The sequence below is a fragment of the Gracilinanus agilis genome, chromosome 2 (genome assembly GCF_016433145.1).
Source record: "Gracilinanus agilis isolate LMUSP501 chromosome 2, AgileGrace, whole genome shotgun sequence".
Lineage (NCBI taxonomy): Eukaryota > Metazoa > Chordata > Mammalia > Didelphimorphia > Didelphidae > Gracilinanus > Gracilinanus agilis.
Window position 1 is genome coordinate 380,490,997 of NC_058131.1, and position 23,526 is coordinate 380,514,522.

At 36.7% G+C, this 23,526-nt stretch overlaps 1 protein-coding gene across 7 annotated transcripts in view; it reads left to right on the top strand.

Moving 5' to 3' along the window:
- The first annotated feature begins 623 nt into the window (after positions 1-623).
- PWWP2A (PWWP domain containing 2A) overlaps positions 624-23,526 on the top strand; it is a 34,270-nt gene continuing 11,367 nt past the window's right edge. For 4 of the 7 annotated variants that reach the window (XM_044661744.1, XM_044661742.1, XM_044661743.1 and 1 more), the window contains exons 1-2: positions 624-1,255; positions 18,916-19,883. In XM_044661744.1, the coding sequence (XP_044517679.1) occupies positions 624-1,255; positions 18,916-19,883 (1,600 nt within the window). Of the gene's footprint in view, positions 1,256-5,745; positions 5,779-18,915; positions 21,587-23,526 lie in introns of those variants that run through there. The other 3 variants (XM_044661741.1, XM_044661740.1, XM_044661746.1) reach the window with 3 other exon arrangements.

Here is a 23,526-nt window from a genome sequence, read left to right on the forward strand (position 1 = left end):
CAAATGCGAAGACGGATAGATTTGTGCCTAGAAATAACATTTATTCTAAGGGTGTGGCGCAGTGCATCATGGGAACGGCTCTCCCCCCACTCTCTCCTACCCCACCTAGTCCTCTTATACTCCTCCCTTCGGGTGCCTCAGAAACGATTGGCAAACCATGTGATTTCCCTTCTTTGCCCCTCCGCTTGGACACCTGGAGAGGAATGGACAGATACGGCGACAAACCACAAGCCCCCTAATTTCTCCTCAACCAATAGAAAACTTGGCAGCCCCTCCAGCCTCAAGCCCAGCTTCTTTCCTCTCTCTTCTTTTCCCATTTTGAGCCCGCCTTCCCATTCTATCGCCTAACCCTTGACGTTTGACAACTCGATCAGCCAATGAGAAGTTCCCGCTCTGGGTGGAGACTCAATAAAGTGATGGGCGTCCAATACGGCCAATTGACCGCTCTACCTGTGGGCGGGGCGTAAGAGGTACCCAGTGGCTCAGCGGCACAGATCTACGGGGAAGAAAAGGGGCGGGAAGTGCCTTTCTGAAGGAGGGAGGGGAAGGCCCTGGAACCCAGCGCTACCGCTGCCGCTGCCGCCGCCGCTGCCCGAGTCGGAGGAGGAGAAGCCAGAAAGAAAATGGCGGCCGTGGCTGCGGAGGCGGCAGCGACTGCAGCGTCCCCGGGGGAGGGGGGCGCCGGAGAGGCCGAGCCCGAGATGGAGCCCATCCCCGGTAGCGAGGCGGGCGCTGAGGCCGGCACCGATCCCTTGCTTGTGACCGCCACTGAAGCCCTGGTGCTTGATGAGGCAGACGGCAAGCCCGCGCCTCAGGCCGACGAGCCGCCGTTGCAGCCGCCGGGAGAGTCCGCCCGGAGTCCCGTGGCGGCGGGGCCCGAGCCTGAGCCCGGGATGGAGTCCGACTCTCCGAGGCTCGAGCCTGAGGAGAAATCCCTCGACCGCCCTGAGGAGAGAGAACCTGAGGAGAAGGGGGAGGCAACGACAGCCCCGCAGGGACCGGAGCCCCCGACGACGCCGCCGCCGCCGGAGGAGGGGAAAGAACCGGCTCCTGAGGAACCCCCGCCGCCGCCTCAGCCCCAGCCTGCCGTCCCGGCGCTAGTCCCGCCGGCGGGCGGGGACTCGGCCGTGGCTCAGCTGATCCCGGGCTCGGAGGTGCGGGTCACCCTGGACCACATCATCGAGGACGCGCTCGTGGTGTCCTTCCGGCTCGGGGAGAAGCTTTTCTCGGGGGTCCTCATGGATCTGTCCAAAAGGTACCGCTCCTGAGTGGGGGACCCCCACGGCGGATCCGCCTCCCGCCCCCTTCTCTGCCCATGCGACTGCTGGAGCTGCCCGGAGCCGGCCTTTGGGCAACGTGCTCGGAGCGCCGGGCAGGGAGAGCGTGCCCGGGAGGGAGATGCTCAGAGGGAGGGAGGGATGAAGGAAAGGAGGGAGGAGTCCCCCAACCTCGGGCTTCTCTCCTGGCCCCCCATCCTCACCGGGGCTGAACGAATGAGACCTCCTGGCTTTTTTCACACCACGCCTAGGAGGAAGGGGTGGGTGGACGGAGTGAGGGGCTTGAGGGTGGGTGGGCTGGTTAGTGGGGAAGCTGGCTCCACAAAGCCACTCTACTCTTCCCCCTTCGTTTCCTGGAGGGGTTCAAGAATATTCACCCCATAACTTCTCTCGTTAGGGGTATCTGGAATGGGATAGGTATGGCATTTTGCCCTTGAAAGAGGGACAGTGTCTCTCTGGGGGAGTGAAGTTGTGGTGAAGTAACCTCATTTAGATGGTTTGTGGGAAGACCTTTGGGTGGGGTAACCCTTGGTATAATTTTAATGTAGTCGAGGTGGTGCGTTAGACAATATTGAGACAAAATTTCTCTCATCAACCTTGAATAATTTAGGGTATAGAAGGTACATCTATGCTAGCCATAAGATTTTAGTCGAGCCCATTAAAGCTGTACTGAACCTTGGTTGAGGATTCTTCTAAGTTGAAGATGGTACTTTTAGATTTCAAGTGGGTTTTTCTGACTTAAGGTAGATCTAATTACGAGGAAAGGAATTATGCACATGTGTATTTATGATACAGATGAGCATTAGAGCAAACAGTTTTTCCTTCAATTTAGCTCCACAGGAAAATTTAAAAATATTTCATATGAAAATATTTAAGAAAGAAGATATAACGAATATGGTGATATCTCTGGGCCCTGTAGAAACCTAGCTTCTGAGCCTCCATGAGGGTAGGGACCTCATTATTCAACTGTTGTTACCTCCATCTCAGTGTTCAGTATCTCATAGTATTCAGCACACAGTTGTGCTTAATAATTTGAAATTGAAAGAGGAAGGATTGACAGCAGAGTAATAATGGTAAATGACTGAGTATTGAAGATTGTAGTTTAAAATACAAATTTTAAAACAGAAGGTTGAAAAATTTTGGACCCGTGACTTCATCAAAACAAAACTGTAACTGGGGCTTCTAATATGCACGTTTTCCTATCAAATTTTTACTGTAAAGGTGAAATAGGTGATCTATTTACAAGTTCAGTGTTAACTTTCTTATTCCCTTCTTTTGCAGATCTGAAGTGCAGAGCCTCTCATTCATGGCTCTCCATTCTGTTTCTTTCAACAGCATACATTCTGCTGATGGTATCTCACCTGCTTCTAAATGGCTCATTAGTTTGTCCCTTTCTCATTATAATGCCCCTTCTCCTTGCCCTCCCACCAAAAATCCTCTTCCTCTCACAAAAACCTGACATCCTCCATATAAGAAATAGACAAATTGTGTTCTTGAAAATAGCATGAAAAAAAGCACAAATTTTGGAATGAAGGAAAACACTGAAAGACTTTAAAGTTATTTACTGTCTCTTAGTAACTTTGGAACTTTTAAAATGTGACTTTTTACTTTGTTTCTTGAGCTGGAAAAGTAGGCGTGGTAAAAGTAGAAGAAGAAACTGGAATTGTTGCAGATTCATTTACTAGTTTTTGCAATAGAAGTCATTCAGCAGTGTGTATGCTATTGAATCAAACAGAACAGAGGACCAATGATTGTGAGACTCTGGACTTAATATCTGCAAAAGGAAGGTACAAAAAGGTAAGTTGCTCCTGTAAATAGGATCCATGTGTTTTCAGACCTGAGGTGGTAGTGATTATTTTGGTTTCGTCTTTTTAAATATTAGGGCAATATGTTTTTATTATTTTTTTAATTGAGTATGCTTGGGAGAATCACTTTTTGTTTTTGCAGTTGACTTTTTTTTTGAAGAAAAGAGGAATAAACCTTACCAGAAAAATGCTAATTTTAAAAAAAGGAGGAAAAGACCTGTAGTGAATGAATCTAGGGAATTGACTCAATTACATTTTAAAATTTATTCATTTAGTAATATTTTGAAAACCTCCTTGGTCCCTGGTTTATAAGACCAAGTTCCTGCCCTCCAGAAACTTGTTTTGGGGAGAGGAGGGAGGTCTGTCATAGAGAAATGACATAGTTTAGTTTCTAAGAATTTTTCTGAATAATCAGCACCTTGGACAAAGTAGATGTCCAGTAAATGAAAATTGAATAGGTCTTAATGGGACCACTAGGCACAATCTGATCCAATTCAACAGGCAATTATTAAGAGCCTGTTAACATAGGCTTGGTTTTAGTCCTGGAGGGGATATGAAGACTAGCCAAACAATCCCCATCCTCAGAAGTTTATTTTTTACTGGGGAGAAGCCTGCAGATGAATATGTAAAATATTTAAATAAATGGAGTAGCAAACACTAATTATTTGAGTAATTTGATGATGAAGGTCTATAGGATGTGGTGTTTGAGCTTAGGTATACAAAGTGATCTCAGCCTTCTGTAGTTTAAATTCTATTGGGGAGATCATAACTTGAAGATATAAGAGATAACACTGACAGGGCATCAGGAACTTTGAGAATGCACTGGAGCTGAGTCTTGAAAAGAAGCTGAGGTTAAAATTGAGGAGTATAGCTTTTTATTTTGAAGGGAGAGCTTTTTATTACCCCATTTATAAACAAATAGGTTTTTTTTTTTTCAAATGGTTTTTAAATTGCGCATAGCCATGTGGTGGCTACAACTATTGTATGTTAGTGAGTTATTTTTCTTTAGTTCCCACCCATTCTACAAATTTTTAGTAAAATTTAAAAACTAAATGGGCTTCCAGTAAAAACAACCATGAAGTAACAGGCATCAGGATAGCTTATTTTGCCAACCTTTATTGATTGTCTCTTTTTCAAAATAACAAAGCAAAGCAAAGAGAAATTTATTGGGGACTGAAATATAGTCAGTTTGTTACATGCTTTTTCTTTGAGACTAGATCTTCCTTTTCTTATTTCTTCTCCCTATCTCTTTAGATAGCCACTAATGGACCCCTGTGGGGAAGGGCTCACTACCATATTGGTACTAGGCTTAGTATGAAGATCCAATGTCCTTTTTCCCTACTGCACCTTGGAAGTAGTGAACTCAAGTGATCCACTGGTCCCTTCCTGCATGTAGGGGAGGCATAAGCCACCAAGCCAGGCCTCTGTTCAATTCTTGCCGCAGAACTAACTGCCATTTAATAGGGGACAGATTTCAGTTTTAAGAAGGCCATGTGAACGAAGTTGAACAAGACAGTAAAAGAAATTTCTTGAGTTCATTCAGTGAGTATATACTTCAAGTTTTATTGAGGTGCAAATTTGTAAATATTTATATAATAGTTTCCTTTTATTCTCTTTAATCATCTGAAGCCATTAGCTGCCTCATTTTCGTTGAGTTCTCACTCAGTAAATCTTAGCAGATAGGTGTGTCAGATTAACCAACATCTTGTCTATTTTTTGCCTTTTCTTTTTTTATGGAGGGTGGGAGAGAGAAGGGCTTTACTGTAATATTGTTTCATTTCTCTTGGACATTGTATCTTTGCCTTTCCTTACTTTTATCCTCTATTTGAGTACTTTTAACACAGTGGGTTATAAGGTAGCCATTGAAAAACTGAAAATGAAATGTATAAAAATGGGGTAATATCTTAATGTTGTTTTCCCTAACACAGATATTGAATACTTTGAAGGCAGAATGGGCTGATCCATTGTGTGAAAAAATGATGCTGCTGTGTATCCTTTAGAACTTAAAAACTTGGGTACCTGTAATACCAGGTTACTTTGTTAGTTATACTTTTCTGAATTTATTTATATGTAGAAACAACTTTCATAGTGGTGAGCTTCCAGGCTTAGCTTTGTGAAAGTAAGAGCAAGTAATGGAACACTTTTCTTAAAAAAATAGCATTAATACAGGCTGTGCTGATATTTTACAGTAACAGATGTGGTAGCGTATTGGCCTAGAATCTGGAAGTTTGAATTATAGTTTTGGTTATGTAATTGATTTAGCTCTTTGATTATTTTTTTTTCTTGGGTAAGTCATAATATATCTGGATCTCAGTTTCCTGCTGTATGAAATAAAAGATTTAGTCCTCTCTCAACTTTATAAATTAAAAAAAAATTTTTTCCACCTGGCATAAACCAAGGGATTTACCAAGGCAGTTCTCCAAAGAATTTTAATTCCATACACCTTAAAATGGTGACAAAATTTCTACCTTTTGGGAAGATTCAAATTTTACTTTAGAGGTTTTATTTTTAAGAATTTGTTGATGTTGTAGATATTTTAAATCATTTGTAGCAAATTCAGTTTTAACAAGTTTGATAGATAATATATTTTAAAATAACAAATCAAGAAATGATTTTTGTGTTTTTTTTTTTACAGAGACCATGGTGCACTAGCCTTACTTTTGGTGGGAATTATATGCAGCCAGTCTGGTGAAGCAGTGAGTAGTAGTATCCGTAGTGTAAACTAAGGCAACACCAAGGCTGGGAATATGGACCTTAATTTGCTTGAATTTTATTGTTGGGTTTTATTTTAAACCCTTTAAACCTTTTCAGAAATTATTATTTTGCATCCAGATCTTACACATATGAGTTGTGTTCTGGAGTAAAATATAATGGGTATATACAGAGAATTTTCTTGTGCAAAAATGGCTTTAGGACCCAATGCTAAGATATATTTGAAGAACAATGCTCCTTTCCCATTGAGCATATAATAATTTTGTACTATGGATGCTACTATTTTATTAAATGTGACCCTTCCTTGGGGGGCAAAAAACTCAAATTGAAAGGTCCTTGCATATAGTATTTTTAGCATTTTAAACATCTTAAAATGATTGATAAAAATAAGATAATTTATATTTTGTTGTACTAGATATGGTATAATTGAATGAGTGCTGGCTTTAGAATCAGAACATGCATTCACATCCTGCCTTTGCCCTTTATGCCCATGTAACTTTTCTGAAGTCATTTCACTCCTGTGGGCCTCAAGTTTTTCATGTATAACATGAGGGCATCTGGATTAGTCTTTTAACGGTCACCTTCCAGCTCTAAATCTTAAAAGATTTATTTTTGTATGTGTGCAAGGGAGAAAAATAGAAACAAGCTTTTTTTTTTTTTTTAGTGAGGGTATCTTAGAACTGTGATTTAATTGGTATAGCTACCTACCTTTCGACCTATGCAACTTTTAGTCATAGAAAACTGCCTTGGTGCGCCCGGAGCATTCTATATTGTCTAGAGTCACATAGCTAGTATGTCAGAGAGGAGGGACTTGAAAATAGAGTAAACCTATGACCTCTCTAACCCATGGTGTGCCTTAACAGAAAACTGTTAGGATGATAATTTGTGTTCATTCTTACTATATTGGAGCATTTAAAAAAGTAACATCATTAGCTTGATCACAATAAGAAACAAAGGACAAGCCTTTTTGGAATTTGTTATGTGGTCCTTAGAAGAGACTTTGAAGTGTCAGTTATTTCAGAATTTAAGTTGAGTGTACTACTTTTAACAAAGCAAATTGAAACTTCTTATGCTGTTTTTTTCCCCCCTATTTTCTGATACATTCTCTAAAGTTTCTATCAAGTCAGTGTGTTTGAGACTTCCTTTGTTCTTTTAAGTATCTCAGAAGTACCAATGCATCCCACTTAATTTGTATTCTATTATCAATGATTGGCCTGACCCTTCTACTTTTCCATTAATATATATTTTGAATGATGTCTTACAAAATGTTTATTGCTGCAAATTTGTCTTAGTGAATTGATAAAGCTTGCCTATACCCAGGATGGATCTTCAATTGCTTTTTGAGTTTATGTTAATCTGATGTCATTCCACAGTTGAGTCCATGGGGACAATATTTATATTAAAAGAGATATAGATTTTTGCACTGGAAAATAGTTTGGGATCACAAAATGCAATTTTCCAGATCCTGTCCAATCCAATTTCCTGTTCAGTTCCCAGAAGATCATTTGTATTGGTAATGTTACTTTCTAACAGGCAGTTAAAGCTAGTGCTGAGAATAAGTCCTATGGTTTCATTAATATAGAGAACTTTGGGATAAGGAAACAGACTCTATCCCTGTCAACTTTAATTTTTCTAGTCTAGTGTTGCTTTAGATTACATGAGAGGTTAAGTGACTTGTCCAGAATAATACATTTAGTTATAAATGTAAGAGGTGATATAACAAATCTTACTGGCTTCAAAGCCACTTCTCTATTGGCTACATTATTTCTTGAGATAATTTATATCAGTAGATTAAAAATTTTATATTCATATTGTTAATTTGGCTGTTTTTTTGAGTGAATTTACAGAAGTGAACAGTAAGTTTTTAAAAATCTGTTGGTTGTATTTATGAAGTAGGTTATTTTCTTTAAAACATTTAAGAATCAACTGTTCCTCTGAAATTTCTCATTTTGATTGACCTGTACATTGCAAGACTTAAAGTTTTGCTCCACTGGCATGTTTGTAAAATAAATGAATAAATTCATAATCCTTAGTGGAACTTCAAAATAGGAATGATGTTGGGGACATATTTCAGATTGTCATTTGTCTAAATAATTGAATAATCTAAATGTTTTAAATCCTACTGCTTTGAATATTTGTGGGTATTTGAAAGTAGTACAATATTGGTCTATAGCAGGGGTCTGTAACCTTTTTGGCTGTGAAAGCCATAAACAACACATTTTTTTAAATGTAATTTTGTGAGAGCTGGACAATATGTTTAACACTGAATACAAGTAAATATGTGCATTTTGTGTAAGAACAATGCTTTTAAAGTACAATAAGTCTCTGAACTATTTTTAATAACGTTATTATGTGCTAACCAATGATGAATAAAGTACATTAATGTGACTTCTGGTGCTGCATGGTTTTGCTGATTATTAATCAAAATTATTTTTGATTTTTAATCAAAAAACAAGACTTAATGGGGCACTATAGTACTGATATAACTGCACACACATATATATAAAACTCCTTTACACTAAGAAAATTGCTGAAATAAGGAGAGAAAAATTCAGGGAAGAATACTTTTTCCTCTCCCTCTCTCAAGTCAGGCAACAGGAGAAGAAAAAGCTGCCGGCCTGCTGGTTCAGCCATTTGGCCACATAAATTAAGTAGGAGATCAGGAGATTACAGAAAATAACATGACTTGTGTGCAGGCATTAGTAAATAGTGGGGGAGGAGGGTGGAAAACTGGCCAGGACACATCACACACATTTCCTGGTACGGGTGTTTATCAGTGCTGTCTACTCAAATCATTCTGTATCAAATGAAACAACTACTGGGGAGAAATGCTTCTCACTAATGAAGCATATGTAAATATGTAATCTGACTATAGTTCCCCTTTAAGAGCAGGTAGAAAAGTTAAAAACAATAACAACCCCACAAATAGGGAGTGCAGACCCCATGAATGCACTGAGATAAAAGCCATGTAAATCAGAGGCAGAGGGGTAGAGAATGTAGACAAAAGTGATCAGTCACTATACAGAACCCCAAGATGTCAGTAACAAGTGTGGAAAGAGTAAAAGGAGGGCAGAAGGAGGAACACACCTACCAAGCCCCAGGATTCGTCTCCCGTGGCAATATTAATGAGGGAGCTTCTATCTTAGAAGATAGTCCTTGTACTGAAAGGATCACGTGATGTATCATGTGACGCACAATGTCATGTGTAAACTGTTAGTTACTGTGCCGCAGTTGACTTTATGGCTCCTGCAGAAAGAGCCATATCTGGCCCTCAAAAGAGCCAAGATATGGCTTGAGAGCCATACGCTGCCGACCCCTGGACTAGAGAAAGTAGAAATTTGGAGTGGGCAGATCTTGTTGTAGAAATAGGCAAGTTGCACACTACTGTGGAGTGACTGGGAATCCTCATATTGAAATGATTCTTCAAAACGGGTCTTTAATGTGTTTGGTGAATGATTTTCACAAATGTGGTTTATCCTTAGTCCTGTAGTTTGTTTTCTTTTTTTCTTTTTTTTTTTTTTTAATTTTAAACCCTTAACTTCTGTGTATTGACTTACAGGTGGAATATTGGTAAGGGTAGGCAATGGGGGTCAAGTGACCTGCCCAAGGTCACACAGCTGGGAAGTGTCCAAGGCCGGATTTGAACCTAGGACCTCCTGTCTCTAGGCCTGGCTCTCAATCTACTGAGCTAACCAGCTGCCCCCAGTCCTGTAGTTTTTACCTCACTGTTTGCCTTCTTTTAATATACTTAATGGACCTTGGCTTAGACAGCTTCATTTAGTTAATTTTTTGGTTGTGAGAGCATTCGGTACTTTCTGGAAATTTCAGTTAGATCTACTTAAAGGAAACTTTTTTTAAACAGTCTCATAGCTATAGATGGAGTTAGGAACTATAATCCTTTCCTTCTCATAGCTTGTTCTTGCCTAAGTAATTCCAAGGATGAATAATTCTTTGACCAGTAATAAAGTTAGCTTTAGTCACCTACTAGTCAAGTTAAAAGCCTATATGGCTGTCTAAGGGAGAAAATGAACAATACTCTTAGATTTAAACACCTCTGTATTTGGTGAACTATGATCCCCTTTTGGACTTTGTTCTTCAGGGAACCTTTAATTTTCAATGCTGACTAGAACCTAAGGAGTAGATGATTTTAAAGTAAAAAAGGAATGATATAAATTGTTAGAAAAAATGATGGTGGTTTACTTTACAACCACTTGCTATAAATAGGTGGTAGACTCCCCCACTCTTGAATTGAATCTAACCTTGTTATTTTAGTAGATCAAAACTGAAATGAAATCCCAAATTAGTCATTATTAACCATACATCCAGGGCTAGGACTTAATTTTGTCCAAGTATTTGAAAACTTGTGAATGTTTACATTAATTAAATAGAAGGTCCTTTCATAGAATGTTCATTTTCAGAATGTCAGGTACCTAGTTAACGAATCAGTGATCTCCTCTTCCAAATTGGTGTTTTTCTCTTGCTAGTAAAGTATAATCAGATTTTATTTGCCTGAAGCATATTATGAAATTCTTATGAAAGAATTGGAAATTGAGAATAGTAGGAACTATTGAATGGAACACTTTGGGTGATATGGATAACCCTTTTTAATTTAAGAAAGACTAATATAAAATTTGTTTTAAGGGACTATTTTTCACTTTTAAAATACCTAACAGGGGCAGCTGGGTGGCTCAGTGGATTGAGAGCCAGGCCTAGAGACTGGAGGTCCTAGGTTCAAATCTAGCTTCAGACACTTCCTAGCTGTGTGACCCTGGACAAGTCACTTAACCCCCATTGCCTAGCCCTTACCACTCTTCTGTCTTAGAAACAAGACATAGTAGTGATTCTAAGATGGAAGGTAAGGGTATATTAAAAAATATATATGTGTGTATATACAAACATACACATATATAACACAGTGTTGGCACATAGTAAACTCATAATATATGCTTAATGATATTTTTCAAAACCTTTAAATTTTTGCTATTTTTATCTCATTTCAAACCCTAGCCTATTCTGTTTTTTTTTTAAAGAGTTGTTCTTGAAAGCATGCTTGGGAACCTTAATCAAGTCATACTCTTTAACTATCCTTTTTTTTGAGGTTTGTCCACCATCTACCTACCTGTGATTCCTGTGATTGGGGAATGAGAATTAAGCTTTCTGCTTTAAAATAATTTCCCATGGTAAAACAGATTTTCCTTGAAAGTAGGGGTTCTTAGGGGTTTTTCTGTCTCATATCTGTGTGGCAAGTGTGATAAAACTGATGGACTCAGAATTTAGAAAAAAATTCATAACTGGAAGAAACGCTAAATATTGTAGATTAATGGAAATGAAGATGTAACTTTTCCTCTGCAACCAAATTCATAGACTCTTGAAATGGATCCATAGGCCTTCCCCTTTCTAGTCCCCCTCCCAATCTTTTTTTGTTTTTTTAAAGCCTTACTTTCTGTCTTAGAAACAATACTGTGTGTTGGTTCCAAGGCAGAAGAAGGTAAGGGCTAGGCAATGAGGGTTAAGTGACTTGCCCAGGGTCATACAGCTAAGAAGTGTCTGAGGTCAGATTTGAACCTAGTACCTCCAGTTGCTAGGCCTGGCTCTCAATCCATTGAGCCATCCATCTGCCCCCAACCCTCATTCTTTACCTCAAAAGATACTTTTTTTCGTTTGTTATTAGGATTACCTGACACTAGATTGAACTAAAAGTAGCACTGGACTGCATAGGGGATAGCTTTAGTGCTGTGTTGGGAAACAATGGAAACATTTCCTTCAGAGAGCTTACATTCTAAATGAAGAGATAATTTTTTTTTAAAAAATAAACCCTTACCTTCTGTCTTAGAGTCAATACTGTGTATTGGTTTCAAGGCAGAAGAGTGGTAAGGGTAGGCAATGGGGGTTGTGACTTGCCCAGGATCACACAGCTGGGAAGTGTCTGAAGTCAGATTTGAACCTAGGACCTCCCGTCTCCTAGGCTTGACTCTCAAGCCACTGAGCCACCTAGCTGCCCCCATGAAGAGATAATATGTCCATGTAAACTATATATACAGAATGAATTCAGGATAGTTTTGGGGGAAGGTCTGGTCTCATTCCCTGAATAGATTGGAAACAAACTTAGGATATTTTATTTTTAACTTAAAAAAATGAGGATTCCAAAATCTCCTGCCCTTCTCCACATCCATTGAGAAGTCAAGGCAATCAAGCAATATGATATCAATTATATAGATGAAGTCATGCAAAACATTTCTTTGAAAGTTAAATGACAGTTCATGGCATGTGCAATTAGCAGGTTGTGGAGTGAAAATTGGAAGGTTCCTATTTCCTACTAACTCAGGACCTTCTTCATATCTTTTAAATAGTTAGCAATGATAATATTTTCCCCTCTGGTTTCCTAAGGAGTTAGTATTAGGAAAAGGGAGATCAATATTAGGAAAACTTTAAGCCTTACTCTGTGTTTTTGAATAAAGTTTAAAATGTCTCACTCTGAATTATTATAGTTCTCTTTACCATTCATTTGGCACTTAATAAATAATTTATGGGTAGTCAATCTCTTAAAAAGAGTATCTGTTAGCTTCTGCATCCCCCAAGCTCTCCCTAAGGGCAAGTAACTTCACAATGCCTAGTTTATCTATCTGGTGCTCATAGATTTGTGTTGACACATTTCATTGTTTGAATTGGAGCTTATGATAGTAGTTCCCCTAATAATAGCACATACAGATTACTTTAAGGCTTACAAAGTACTTTATAATATATATTATCTTTTCTGTCTTTCCAGTCAAGATCAAAGTTTATTATTTTTATTTTCGCTTACCAAAATGCCTTTCTCCGTCATGCTAAGGTCATAATAACAATAATCCTCTTGATAGCTAGCATTTATATAGTACCTGCTTTGTAACAGGCAGGGTTAAGTGTTATTTATCTCATTTGATCCGATGGGATACCATTTTTACAGTTAAGGAAACTGAGGCAGACAGGTTGAGCTTACCAGTAACACAGCAAGTAAAGTGTTTTGAGGAAAAAATTGATTTGCTGTCTTCTAACAATAGATCCAGTGCTCAGACTGTGGCGCCATCTAGTTACCTTGGCAAATAGGTCGGGATTAATAATATTCTTAGTGGTTTTTTTCCCCCCTATATTTGTAAATGAATTTAGTTGTGAAATTTGGCCATTGCAATTCTAGAAATTTTGAGTTTTATTAGAAAATAAAGATAAGAGAACATGATTGACACATGAACTGTCAGTAATTTTTTTGGCCCAATGCTGGTATATTTAACTTAAATACATTTGGTTTAAATGCAACCTTCCTTAAGGATTCATGGGAAGGTTAATATAGTCAAGATTACTTTTATATTCTTCCAACTAATTTTGTGGTAAAGTATCATTAGTTTTTAGTGCTTCTACATGAGGCAGTTTATAGAAAACTGCTTGAAAGGGAATAAATCTAGAGAGAATTTTAAAATGAGGTCTCAGTATGCAATTCTGCTTTCCTACCCAGCTAATTTTGTGGTCTGTACTTTGACTTAAAAGAAATAAAGTCTTGGAGGAAAACAGGATCCCTTTTGTTTTCTGTTGATCCTTCTATTATTTGCTGGAAGGAGAGGTGTGGTCTACTACCTTTGGAAAGTCTGCAAAACCAACATTGTTTTCTTCAAGGTCTGAGCTGATTGCTAACCTCTGCCCCTTTCTTTATAATAACTTTGATACTTCACAAGAAAATTGTGCTTACTAGAAAAAAAAGTTGTAATTGGGGTGAAGCCTCATAAAGACAAATCAGTTCAGCCTGGACAAATTGATCTAAATGGGAACTTAAGGAAACTAGATCCAGGTCTGAGAGTATGATTGGAGTGAGGTTGCTTTGAGGCTAATGCTAATGAGCAATTTGACCATACTGGCTACCTTACCATCAATGCCACTTAAGAATTTGAGTCAGGAGCACACATCTGTGGTTTTTAAAGGAGTAGAATAGTCCTATTGGCTGATTAGTTTTTGTGTTTTGCCATTATGTCAGTTATTTCAAGTATTACAAACTGTCTCTAAAAGTAACAGTGTTGTGTTACCTTGAATTATAGGTATGCAAGAGGAGGAGACCAGGGCCTGAATTATAGTCCTATATCTGACAGGAATTCTAGTTTGGGGGAAAATAATCCAGCCTTTTGGAAACTTATCTCTTCCTTTTCTTTTTGCCAAGTTAAGTAAAATTTTTAGAGTTTACTTATTTTTAATAATTGGACAGAAAAAGCTGCCTCTAGGAGTAATATTGGATTTTGAATTAATTGACTTAGTTGGAAGAATAGACAAGGTACACTATACAGACTTTTAAAAAATTTGACATATAATGATTAACCATTTTTAGTTTCGTCTTTTCCATTTTCCTATAGATTCATTATTCCATTTCTTTGGCTTTCTTATTACTTCTTGGTCTTTATTCCTAGCTTTACCACAAAATGTCTTAGTCATGTAAGCCTTTCCTTTCTGAATATGGGCTCTTATAATAGACAAATACTGTTTAAAGTACAAGATAGCTTAGGAACAACAGAAACCCCAAGGGTATGTTTCATCTTATGTTACAAGTAGAGCTGAAGGAAATTTGACCTATATTAAGCACTTACCCATGTGTGCCTTTCCATTATTTTACTATTTGTCCTAAAATGGAACACTATAGAATACAAGAGACTTGCAGTTTTTAGAGGGTAATAAAATGTTTTTAAAAACTACTTTTTATGGTTGTAAATGCTCTGTTGAGTACCAGATCTTTGGAATGATCAAATCCACAGTACTAGACCACCTGGTGATGTTTTGTCTTTTGAGTTATACTTTATATGATTGTAAAGGGCCTTAATTGGATTTAGAAGGCAATCTGTCTAGAACTTTCCATACAACTTAAGTAATTAAGTGATGTTTCATATTATATAACACTTAATTTCATCCTTATAAAGAAGAAACAAAACTTAGCTGCTGGCAAAATGGGTCATTCTTTTCCAGTCCTACATAACTTGGGAGTATAAAGTCAGAGATTGAAAGATTATTATTGAACCTCTTTCTTATGCTTGGTCAGTGGATCTGTAGTATTATTTAGAGGAGGGGAAACAATGTAAGCTCTCTAAAAATTGTTTAAATAGAAACATAATTAATTTTGATACCAGTAATTTTAGCATTTCTAAAACTCCTGTTTTTGAGTAATTTATTCAAAGCTTATGTATTTGGTTGTTAAAGCTTATAAATTCTTCCTCCATATTCTTTTCTGTTATTGATCACACATCCACTAACCTAGGATCAACATTTTTTTACTTGAACTGGTAGACTTAATTGGATTCCTTGCTTCTAATCTTTCCTTTATTACAATATATATACTCTAGAAAAATGAATACAACTAAGACTTGGACTACTCCTATTAAATGGTCTTAAGTGGTTCCCTTTCCTCTAGGATAAAATACAATCTACTCAGATTGGCATTTGAAGCCTTTCACAGTATGACTTTGAGACTTAATTCAAATTCATGTTATTCCTCTTCCCAAACAACACTGGTTAAAATGGCCTTACATGTTTTCCCCTGAGCTTTCTTTGTGCAGTTTCTGGGCCTTGTTTCAGGTACGTAGGATGTTCTACCTCTTTCTTCTCTTTAGAATATTTAGTTACCTTCAAGGCTTAGGTCAAGTACCACCTCCTAATGCAGAGCCCTTTAATGAGTTCTCCAGATCATGTATTTTCTCAATTAAAAATTGCTTTGCGCTTATTTACTTAACACCAGAATTGTGCATCCTCTCAGGAGAAAGCTAGCTCCTTGGCACTTAATGCTGTTTATACTGAATTGAATGCCTTTTTTTTCTTTTAATATGCTTTCCAAGAATATTAACAACATGACATTGTGGAGAAACTGGAAATTGCTGGGAGCCAGAAAGAAGACTTTGAGTGATGTTCAAGTCCTGGCTCTGATACTGGGCAAGTCCCATGCTTTTCTCTAGGTCTATTCCTTCATCTGTAAAAATAGGGAGAACAATACAATACTTGGACTACTATCACAGAATGGTTAAGAATGAAGTATTTTGTAAATCATAAGGTGCTATTTAATAATGAGTTAATATTTTGAAAGATAAAGTAATTTTATTGTGAATACTCCTTTTATTGACACAGATCAAAACCTTTCTGTGTCTTCAGTTGCCTTGGATGAGAAATTTTGTCACACGGGAGCCAATTTTCTGTTGATGAGCTCTTCTCCATTTCCTGATTAATCTTGTCTCACTCAGTAGGCTAGTACTTTGAACCATTTTATGTGTTGTAATAATTTGGAGAATCCAGTCACACTTCCATCCAATGAATAGAGATCATATGATAAAAGGTTTAAAAATTGCAGGAAAATCATCATTTGAATTTTTGCTTTCTTAGAATAATAGATAATGAGCTTGTATTTTTATTTTAAATGAAAAGGGTTACAATATTGAGCTAATCTTAGGATTTTGTTATTTTAGAGAAATTAGGTGGTGCCCTTTTCCCTTTCATGTTCTGGAAAATTTGAAAGTTAATGATTCCATAGAAAACCAATTGTTATTATTTACCATACTATGCTGGTAATTACTGTGAAAATAGGTAGCATGATAGTTTTAACTACAAAATGAGCAGAATTTTTTTCTTTAAAATATCTGAGGAATAAGAAGGTAAGCATGATATATTGAAAGGACCTTATTTGCCTCTGAACCTGTAAAATGAGGGCAATAATAATTTTACTACTGCATCTTAGACTTATTGGAAGATCAACTGATATGAAATGTAAAAGACTATAAAAGATAAATGTAGTTTGTCATTTCCATGTATTAGTCATACCAGTGATATATTTATAATAGTGTCTATTTCTTTAATGGAACATCACAAAATTAATAACTTTTCACATAAATTTAGTGGCATGGAAGAGCTGGGCTATGAATAGTTGTTTTGAAATTTTAATTGTATTATTTCAGAAACCCGAAATGGGCATAGATTATATCTTAGATTCCATGATTAAAAATCAGTGGTGAGGTTACTTTCAGGTTAAAAGGATAAATTAACAATATGGGAAAGTTCTTAATGTTAAAATATACTTTGAAAGAAAGTTCAAAAGATCTTAGAGGTGATAATTTATGCATTTTTACAAAAAATAACTCCCTAAAGTTTTGTCCATATGATTTCTTTGCTTTAATGAACATGGAAAAAACTATCAAAAGTTTTGTTAGTTCTTTTTCCCTCTGTAGTCAGTTGAGTAAATGACAACCAATGTGAAGGTTTACTGAATTGTGTTCTAAGGTTATAACTAGTCATTTTAGAAATTTAAATATCAAGATTTTATATTTTATGGGCTATTTTTCAGGCACAAATTTTATTGTTTAATATAGTAAGAATATTTAAACCATCTGTGAATAATGTAACAATTTGTGTATTTTTTATTAAAATGGTAGAAAGATTAATCTGTAAGATTATAATCAGGAATATTTCTTTAGGAACTGATATTCAGACTATGACCAGCTATCCCAGACTCTATTTTCCCATGCGAAATAACTTGTATCTAATGGCCTGTTGCAGTATTCTCATTTGAAGACCTCAGATTCTTAACCAGATACTTTGGCAGGCCAGGCTTAAACAAGACTTCATAACCTGTTAGTGTTTTTTGATTTATTTTTTTTAGCGCTAGATTTAGTCAACAAGTTCATATGAATATCTCTACAGAATTGCCTATGGATATCCAAACCCTTCTTCTCCCCCACTCCCTTCAACTTCTTTTTCTGTGTTGCCTTTCTCCCATTAGATTGTAGACAGGAATTATTTTTCTTTTTTTGTATTTATTTGTATTCTTGGCACTTAGCACATACTGGGCGCTTTATAATTGTTTATTAGCTAACAAATCAAGTAGGTAAGGGCCAGATTTCAAGATTGGAATATTATTATCCACATATTGAATCAGATGGAAAGTAGAAAAGGATCAAGTTCAGATATGACAAACTCCAAAGGAACATCCAAAATGTTTATATTATGGTGGTTGTTAGAAACACACAACAGTATTTTAGAGTGTTTGTCTTTCTAGCAATATAATTATGGAAGAATCCTTTAACCCTGTGGAACATAGGCTGCTTTCTCATCTTTAAAATAGGGATAATCTTGAAATATTTAGGTCCTAAGGTGGTTGTGAAGCTAAAGTAAGATAATATATAAAGTGCTTTGTAAATTTTTAGGTCCTATGTAAAACTAGCTATTGTATTAACTATTGTTTCAAATAAGTGAAACACATAGACATTTCCTTCCATGGAGAGATTTTGGTTGTCATAGTATTTGTTGTGGTTCCATGTTTCCAGTATTTTTAATGGAGGAGATACATTAAGTGAGGGGGGTGGGGTGGAAGCTGGTAGGACAGGAAGTCAGGGTATTTGAATTCCAAGGATTTCAAAATTGAAATATTCTATGTAAAATTATTTTCCAGTGGTATTTGAAGTTTTCATAAAAATATTTAAAATTGTTCCTCACTTGCTTAATTCAGGAGGTGTTAGCACCTTGTACTATGAATTCATATGGCTGTATCCTAGCTTTGAGGTAGTTTTTTCTGTTTTTTTTTTTAAACATGTAGTCAGATGGTTAAATATTTCATATAGTATTCTTTGCTCAAGGGACTTAATTTAGAAAACTTGCAAGCTGGGGATGAATTCTCTGTTGTAGTCAAAGGCATAATCTTGGAAATGTTAGAATGAAATAAGGCTGTGTTAAATTTTTTAAATTTATAGATAGTACTTAGTTGTATTTAATTCAGTGAATAATTCTCCATTGTAGTACAAAATTTTAAAGTTAGACATCATTGTTGTGGAAGAGGAACCATTTATAAAATCAGTCATTTTAAAGGGCTACTTAAAGAGGTTTTAATTTTAGAGTAACCTAGGAAGTCTGATTATTTTTTAGTCAACTGTATATGGGAAGGGTGTGTTAGAGTGAGCAGATTTTTTTCCTCTAGTGAATAAGAAAGGAATTTTTGCTTATATAAATGTATTTTTAAAACATCTTGTTATGGTTCTTTATAATTTCCAGGACTGGCCATCTTAAGTTAAAATGTAGATTTTGAAAGTTTGAAATGACTCCTTAAGCATTAATTTAATTATTTCTTTTTTTCCTCCCAAAAGGTTTGGGCCCCATGGAATCCCTGTGACAATTTTCCCCAAAAGAGAATACAAAGATAAACCTGAAGCCATGCAGTTCCACAGTAGATCATTCCAAGAAGGGACAGAAATCAAGTGTGACATGAATGGTGCTGGTCCTGATGACCATTCTCCCATTCAGCCACCAGAACCTAGCCTTGCTCAAAGCCTATGGACTTCTAAACCACCTCCTCTCTTTCATGAAGGAGCACCTTATCCTCCCCCTTTGTTTATCAGGGACACATATAACCAATCAATACCTCAGCCGCCTCCTCGGAAAATTAAACGACCCAAAAGGAAAATGTACAGGGAGGAACCCACTTCTATAATGAATGCTATCAAACTACGACCCAGACAAGTCCTATGTGACAAATGTAAAAACAGTGTTGTTGCAGAAAAGAAAGAAATTAAAAAAGGTGGCAATGCAAGTGACTCGTCCAAATATGACGATAACAAAAAACGAAGAAATGAAAGTGTAACTACTGTGAATAAAAAACTTAAAACTGACCATAAAATGGATGGGAAAAACCAAAATGAAAGTCAGAAAAGAAATGCTGTGGTCAAAGTTTCAAATATTGCTCATAGCAGAGGCAGAGTAGTTAAAGTGTCTGCTCAGGCAAATACTTCAAAAGCTCAGTTAAGTACTAAAAAAGTGCTCCAGAGTAAGAACATGGATCATGCAAAAGCTCGGGAAGTGTTGAAAATGGCCAAAGAAAAGGCACAAAAGAAACAGAGTGAAACTTCCACTTCCAAAAATGCACATTCTAAGGTTCATTTCACTCGGCGGTTTCAGAACACCAGCTCAGGTTCCCTTCCACCCCGGTTGCGTTTGAAGCCACAAAGATACAGAAATGAAGAAAACGACTCTTCTCTGAAAGCTGGACTTGAGAAAATGCGGAGTGGCAAGATGGCACCCAAACCCCAGTCTCGTTGCACCTCTACCCGCTCAGCAGGTGAGGCCCCTTCAGAAAATCAGAGTCCCTCAAAAGGTCCTGAAGAGGCCAGCAGTGAGGTTCAGGACACAAGTGAAGTACATGTGCCTGATGAGCAGGATGAACAGCAGACATTGGGCAAAAAGGGCAGCAAAAGCAATATCACTGTTTACATGACCCTAAATCAAAAGAAATCTGACTCTTCCAGTGCATCAGTGTGTAGCATTGATAGCACAGATGATTTGAAATCTTCCAATTCAGAGTGTAGTTCTACTGAAAGCTTTGATTTTCCTCCAGGCAGTATGCATGCACCTTCCACCTCTTCCACTTCATCCTCTTCAAAGGAAGAGAAAAAGCTCAGTAATTCCTTGAAAATGAAAGTCTTTTCCAAAAACGTCTCTAAATGCATCACACCAGATGGCAGGACCATATGTGTAGGGGACATTGTCTGGGCCAAGATTTATGGCTTCCCATGGTGGCCAGCCCGTATTCTTACTATAACTGTAAGCCGGAAAGATAACGGCCTGTTAGTCCGACAGGAGGCCCGTATTTCATGGTTTGGGTCTCCAACAACATCTTTCCTTGCACTATCGCAACTGTCCCCCTTTTTAGAAAACTTCCAGTCACGCTTTAATAAGAAGAGAAAGGGCTTGTATCGCAAGGCTATCACAGAGGCAGCTAAGGCTGCAAAGCAGCTGACTCCCGAAGTGCGGGCCCTGTTGACACAATTTGAAACGTGAACATGGACAGTAAGGTAGGCAAGAAAAGTTTGGAGGCTCCACAAAATTTTATTAGGCTAGTTAGAAATAACTTAAACGAAGTAGACTTGGCCAAATTGGAAAGAGAAAAAGAAGTTGCACTCAGTTGGCTGCTTTTTTTAATACTAAAATTGATCTCTTGATAACTTTCATGACAGGCAAACTAAACCAATTGAACATGCAATCAAATTTTTTCTTAATGTGAGTGTAGCAATATTTTCAAATAAAAATCTTGCATTTTAAAATCCTCAACCTTACCCCAAGGCATAGGAGCCATAGCCTCAATTGAAAGGCATTTATTTGCAGGGAATATGTATCAGTTTCTTCCGAATATGTAGCCTATTATTATGTGACACAGGTTACTGAAATGGGGGATGGTAGTAATAGCTGTGAGTGGGGGTGGTCCAGTAGGAATGTTTGGGATTTTATTGACCACTTGTTTTTATTTTTATTTTTTATTTTATTTTTTATAAATTAATGAACACATAAGCCTTTCTATGCACACAAGGGCATAAGTTTGACACTTCAGTTTTTGACAAGCTGAAATAGGGATGGATGCTCACTGTTTAGAGGCAGGCTGCAAAATTGCTCAAGAGTTTGGGATCAAGGGCTGTCAATGCTGCATAGTTGTAAATCATAACTTCCTGTTTTTCTTCCATTGGAAAAAATCTTCCAAGCTTCTGACTTGGGAGTTTAGATAAAGAGGTTTGTTCTGAAAAAAAAAAAAAATGTAAATAATTGATTGCTAAATTGGTCAGATTTTCTCCTGACTGGCTGTTCCTAAATTTTTAGGATACGTCCTAGTAAATTACACTTTGTGAATTATTTGTCATGTGTAATTGTTGCATTTTGGATGTACCTAATTTCATAATTTTGAAAACTATTTCCGTTTAAGGTATCTGTTTGCAGGTCAGAAAGTGAGAAAATGTAATTGTGTAATGCTCTGATATGTACAAAAAATGTAAATAAAATTGACTAAATCTGAATTATTTGTGTGTGTTTCTCAAAAAGCTTTGAAAATAAATTTCAGGATATTAGATAATGATTATTTTTCATATAGTGCTTAGAGATAGTAACAGATCAAAAATTTAATTTCTCATTTGTTCTGCCACAATATTTTTTAATAGACTCATGATAAAACATTATTCAGTAATATTCAGTACATTCAGTACATAGTCCTTAAAATTGGATCTTGTATAGCACAAAGAAGGGTCCAGTATACTTATATATTTGTTAAGTTTATAAGGTATGAATATTAATTCTAATTGGACAGTCTTAATTTTTTAACACTTGCTTAAGTTTTCACAAGGAGGTATTTAAATTTAGTCTCCTAGTCTGTTTGGTCATTTATCCAATATAATTTGGGGCTTTTTATCCAGCTCCCCTTTTGTTATTTTCTGGTCATGCCCATTTGACTTTGTTGTTTTCTCCTTTTTTCAGGTTTTCCCTGATAGGGAAATGTTACTTGCCTATGTATCAGAGCAAGTTATGTGTCAAGTTTTCCCAAGCTGCTTCATGCAAAGGCAGTAGTTTTTTTTTGTTTTTTTTTTAAGGCAGTAGTTTTAAGTGAATAGTTTTTTTGCTTTTTTTTTTTTTTAACAGGCACATTATATGATTTTGAGTAATTGAGGATTTGACACTTTAAAAGAAGGCTCTTTAGTGCTGTAGTATGACAGAATTAGATACTTTTTGTGGACTTAAAAATAACCCAATTTGAAACTTCTGTTTTCTTGCTATCATTATGTATTTAATGTGCTGCCTACTATTAGTTATTCATCTGGATATGATCAGATATCAATTTCCTTAAGCTTACAGTTATTTTTGCACAAACAAAACCAGATTTTTCTGCTGGATAATTAAGTAACTTCCAGGAGAACTCAAATCAATGCTTTTTGATTGTAGTAAACACACAAGTTGAAAAATTTTGATTGTGAGATGTTGTTTCACTTCTATAACATGTATTCTTTCCTGCAAACAGAAACAACTACAATATTTCAGGAATTATTTGTGCTGCATTTATAAATCTTCACTGTCATAACTGGTGCAGTGGAAAGAGTTTTGAATCTCAGGAGTTGGAACCTGGGTTCAAATCCCAGCTCTGCTACTTTACCTTCTGTGTGACCTTGAGAGTCACTTAAAACCTTTTTGGGCCCCAGTTTTCTTATCTGTAAAATGAGGGGATTGGTCTAGATGGCCTTAGGATCCTTCATGCCTCTGAATCTAGGATCTTATAATTAAAGCAAATTGATAATTTAGAAACTGAAAAACTCACAGTCCTAGTGATTGCTCTTTGATAAATAGAAAAATTCGTTAATGGCAACTTTTTAACACACACATGATTTTGAGGAGTTCTGGTTTGAATTGGATTGTTGTTTGAATTTAAGTACCTTAACAAGGGCAAAAGTGGTCACTTTTAACTGTCAATTTTAAAACCGTGTCCCAGATAAATTATGTATATTAGTGATTACCAAATGTCTGTCACCTCAGCAATGGTGTTTTGACAGGCATTTACTTAATGTGAAACAAATTTTGTTTAAAATTTTGGAGGATTAAAATAGAAGTGTCAGTGACGACCATACAAATGATTTTATATAGTGTGCTAATACGTTATTGGGGCAAGGGAGGAAAAAACTTGTCATAATGAATTAACATTCTGGTTTTATGTAGTGTCTTATTTGTGGTAAGCAAAGAGTCATAGCCACATATTTTCAGTTTTAATTGCCAAGTTTGATGATTGCCTCTGATATAAAGGCAATAAGGTTTCTGTCCTTTAGGATATTAATGTTAAAATGACATTGAAATGGCTTGTTAACAGTAAATATGTCAAGTTTGTACTTCTGTAGCATTTTCTTTAAGCATTTTATAGTGTTTTCTGCTTCTATAGCCAGAATTTCCTTTGCCACAAA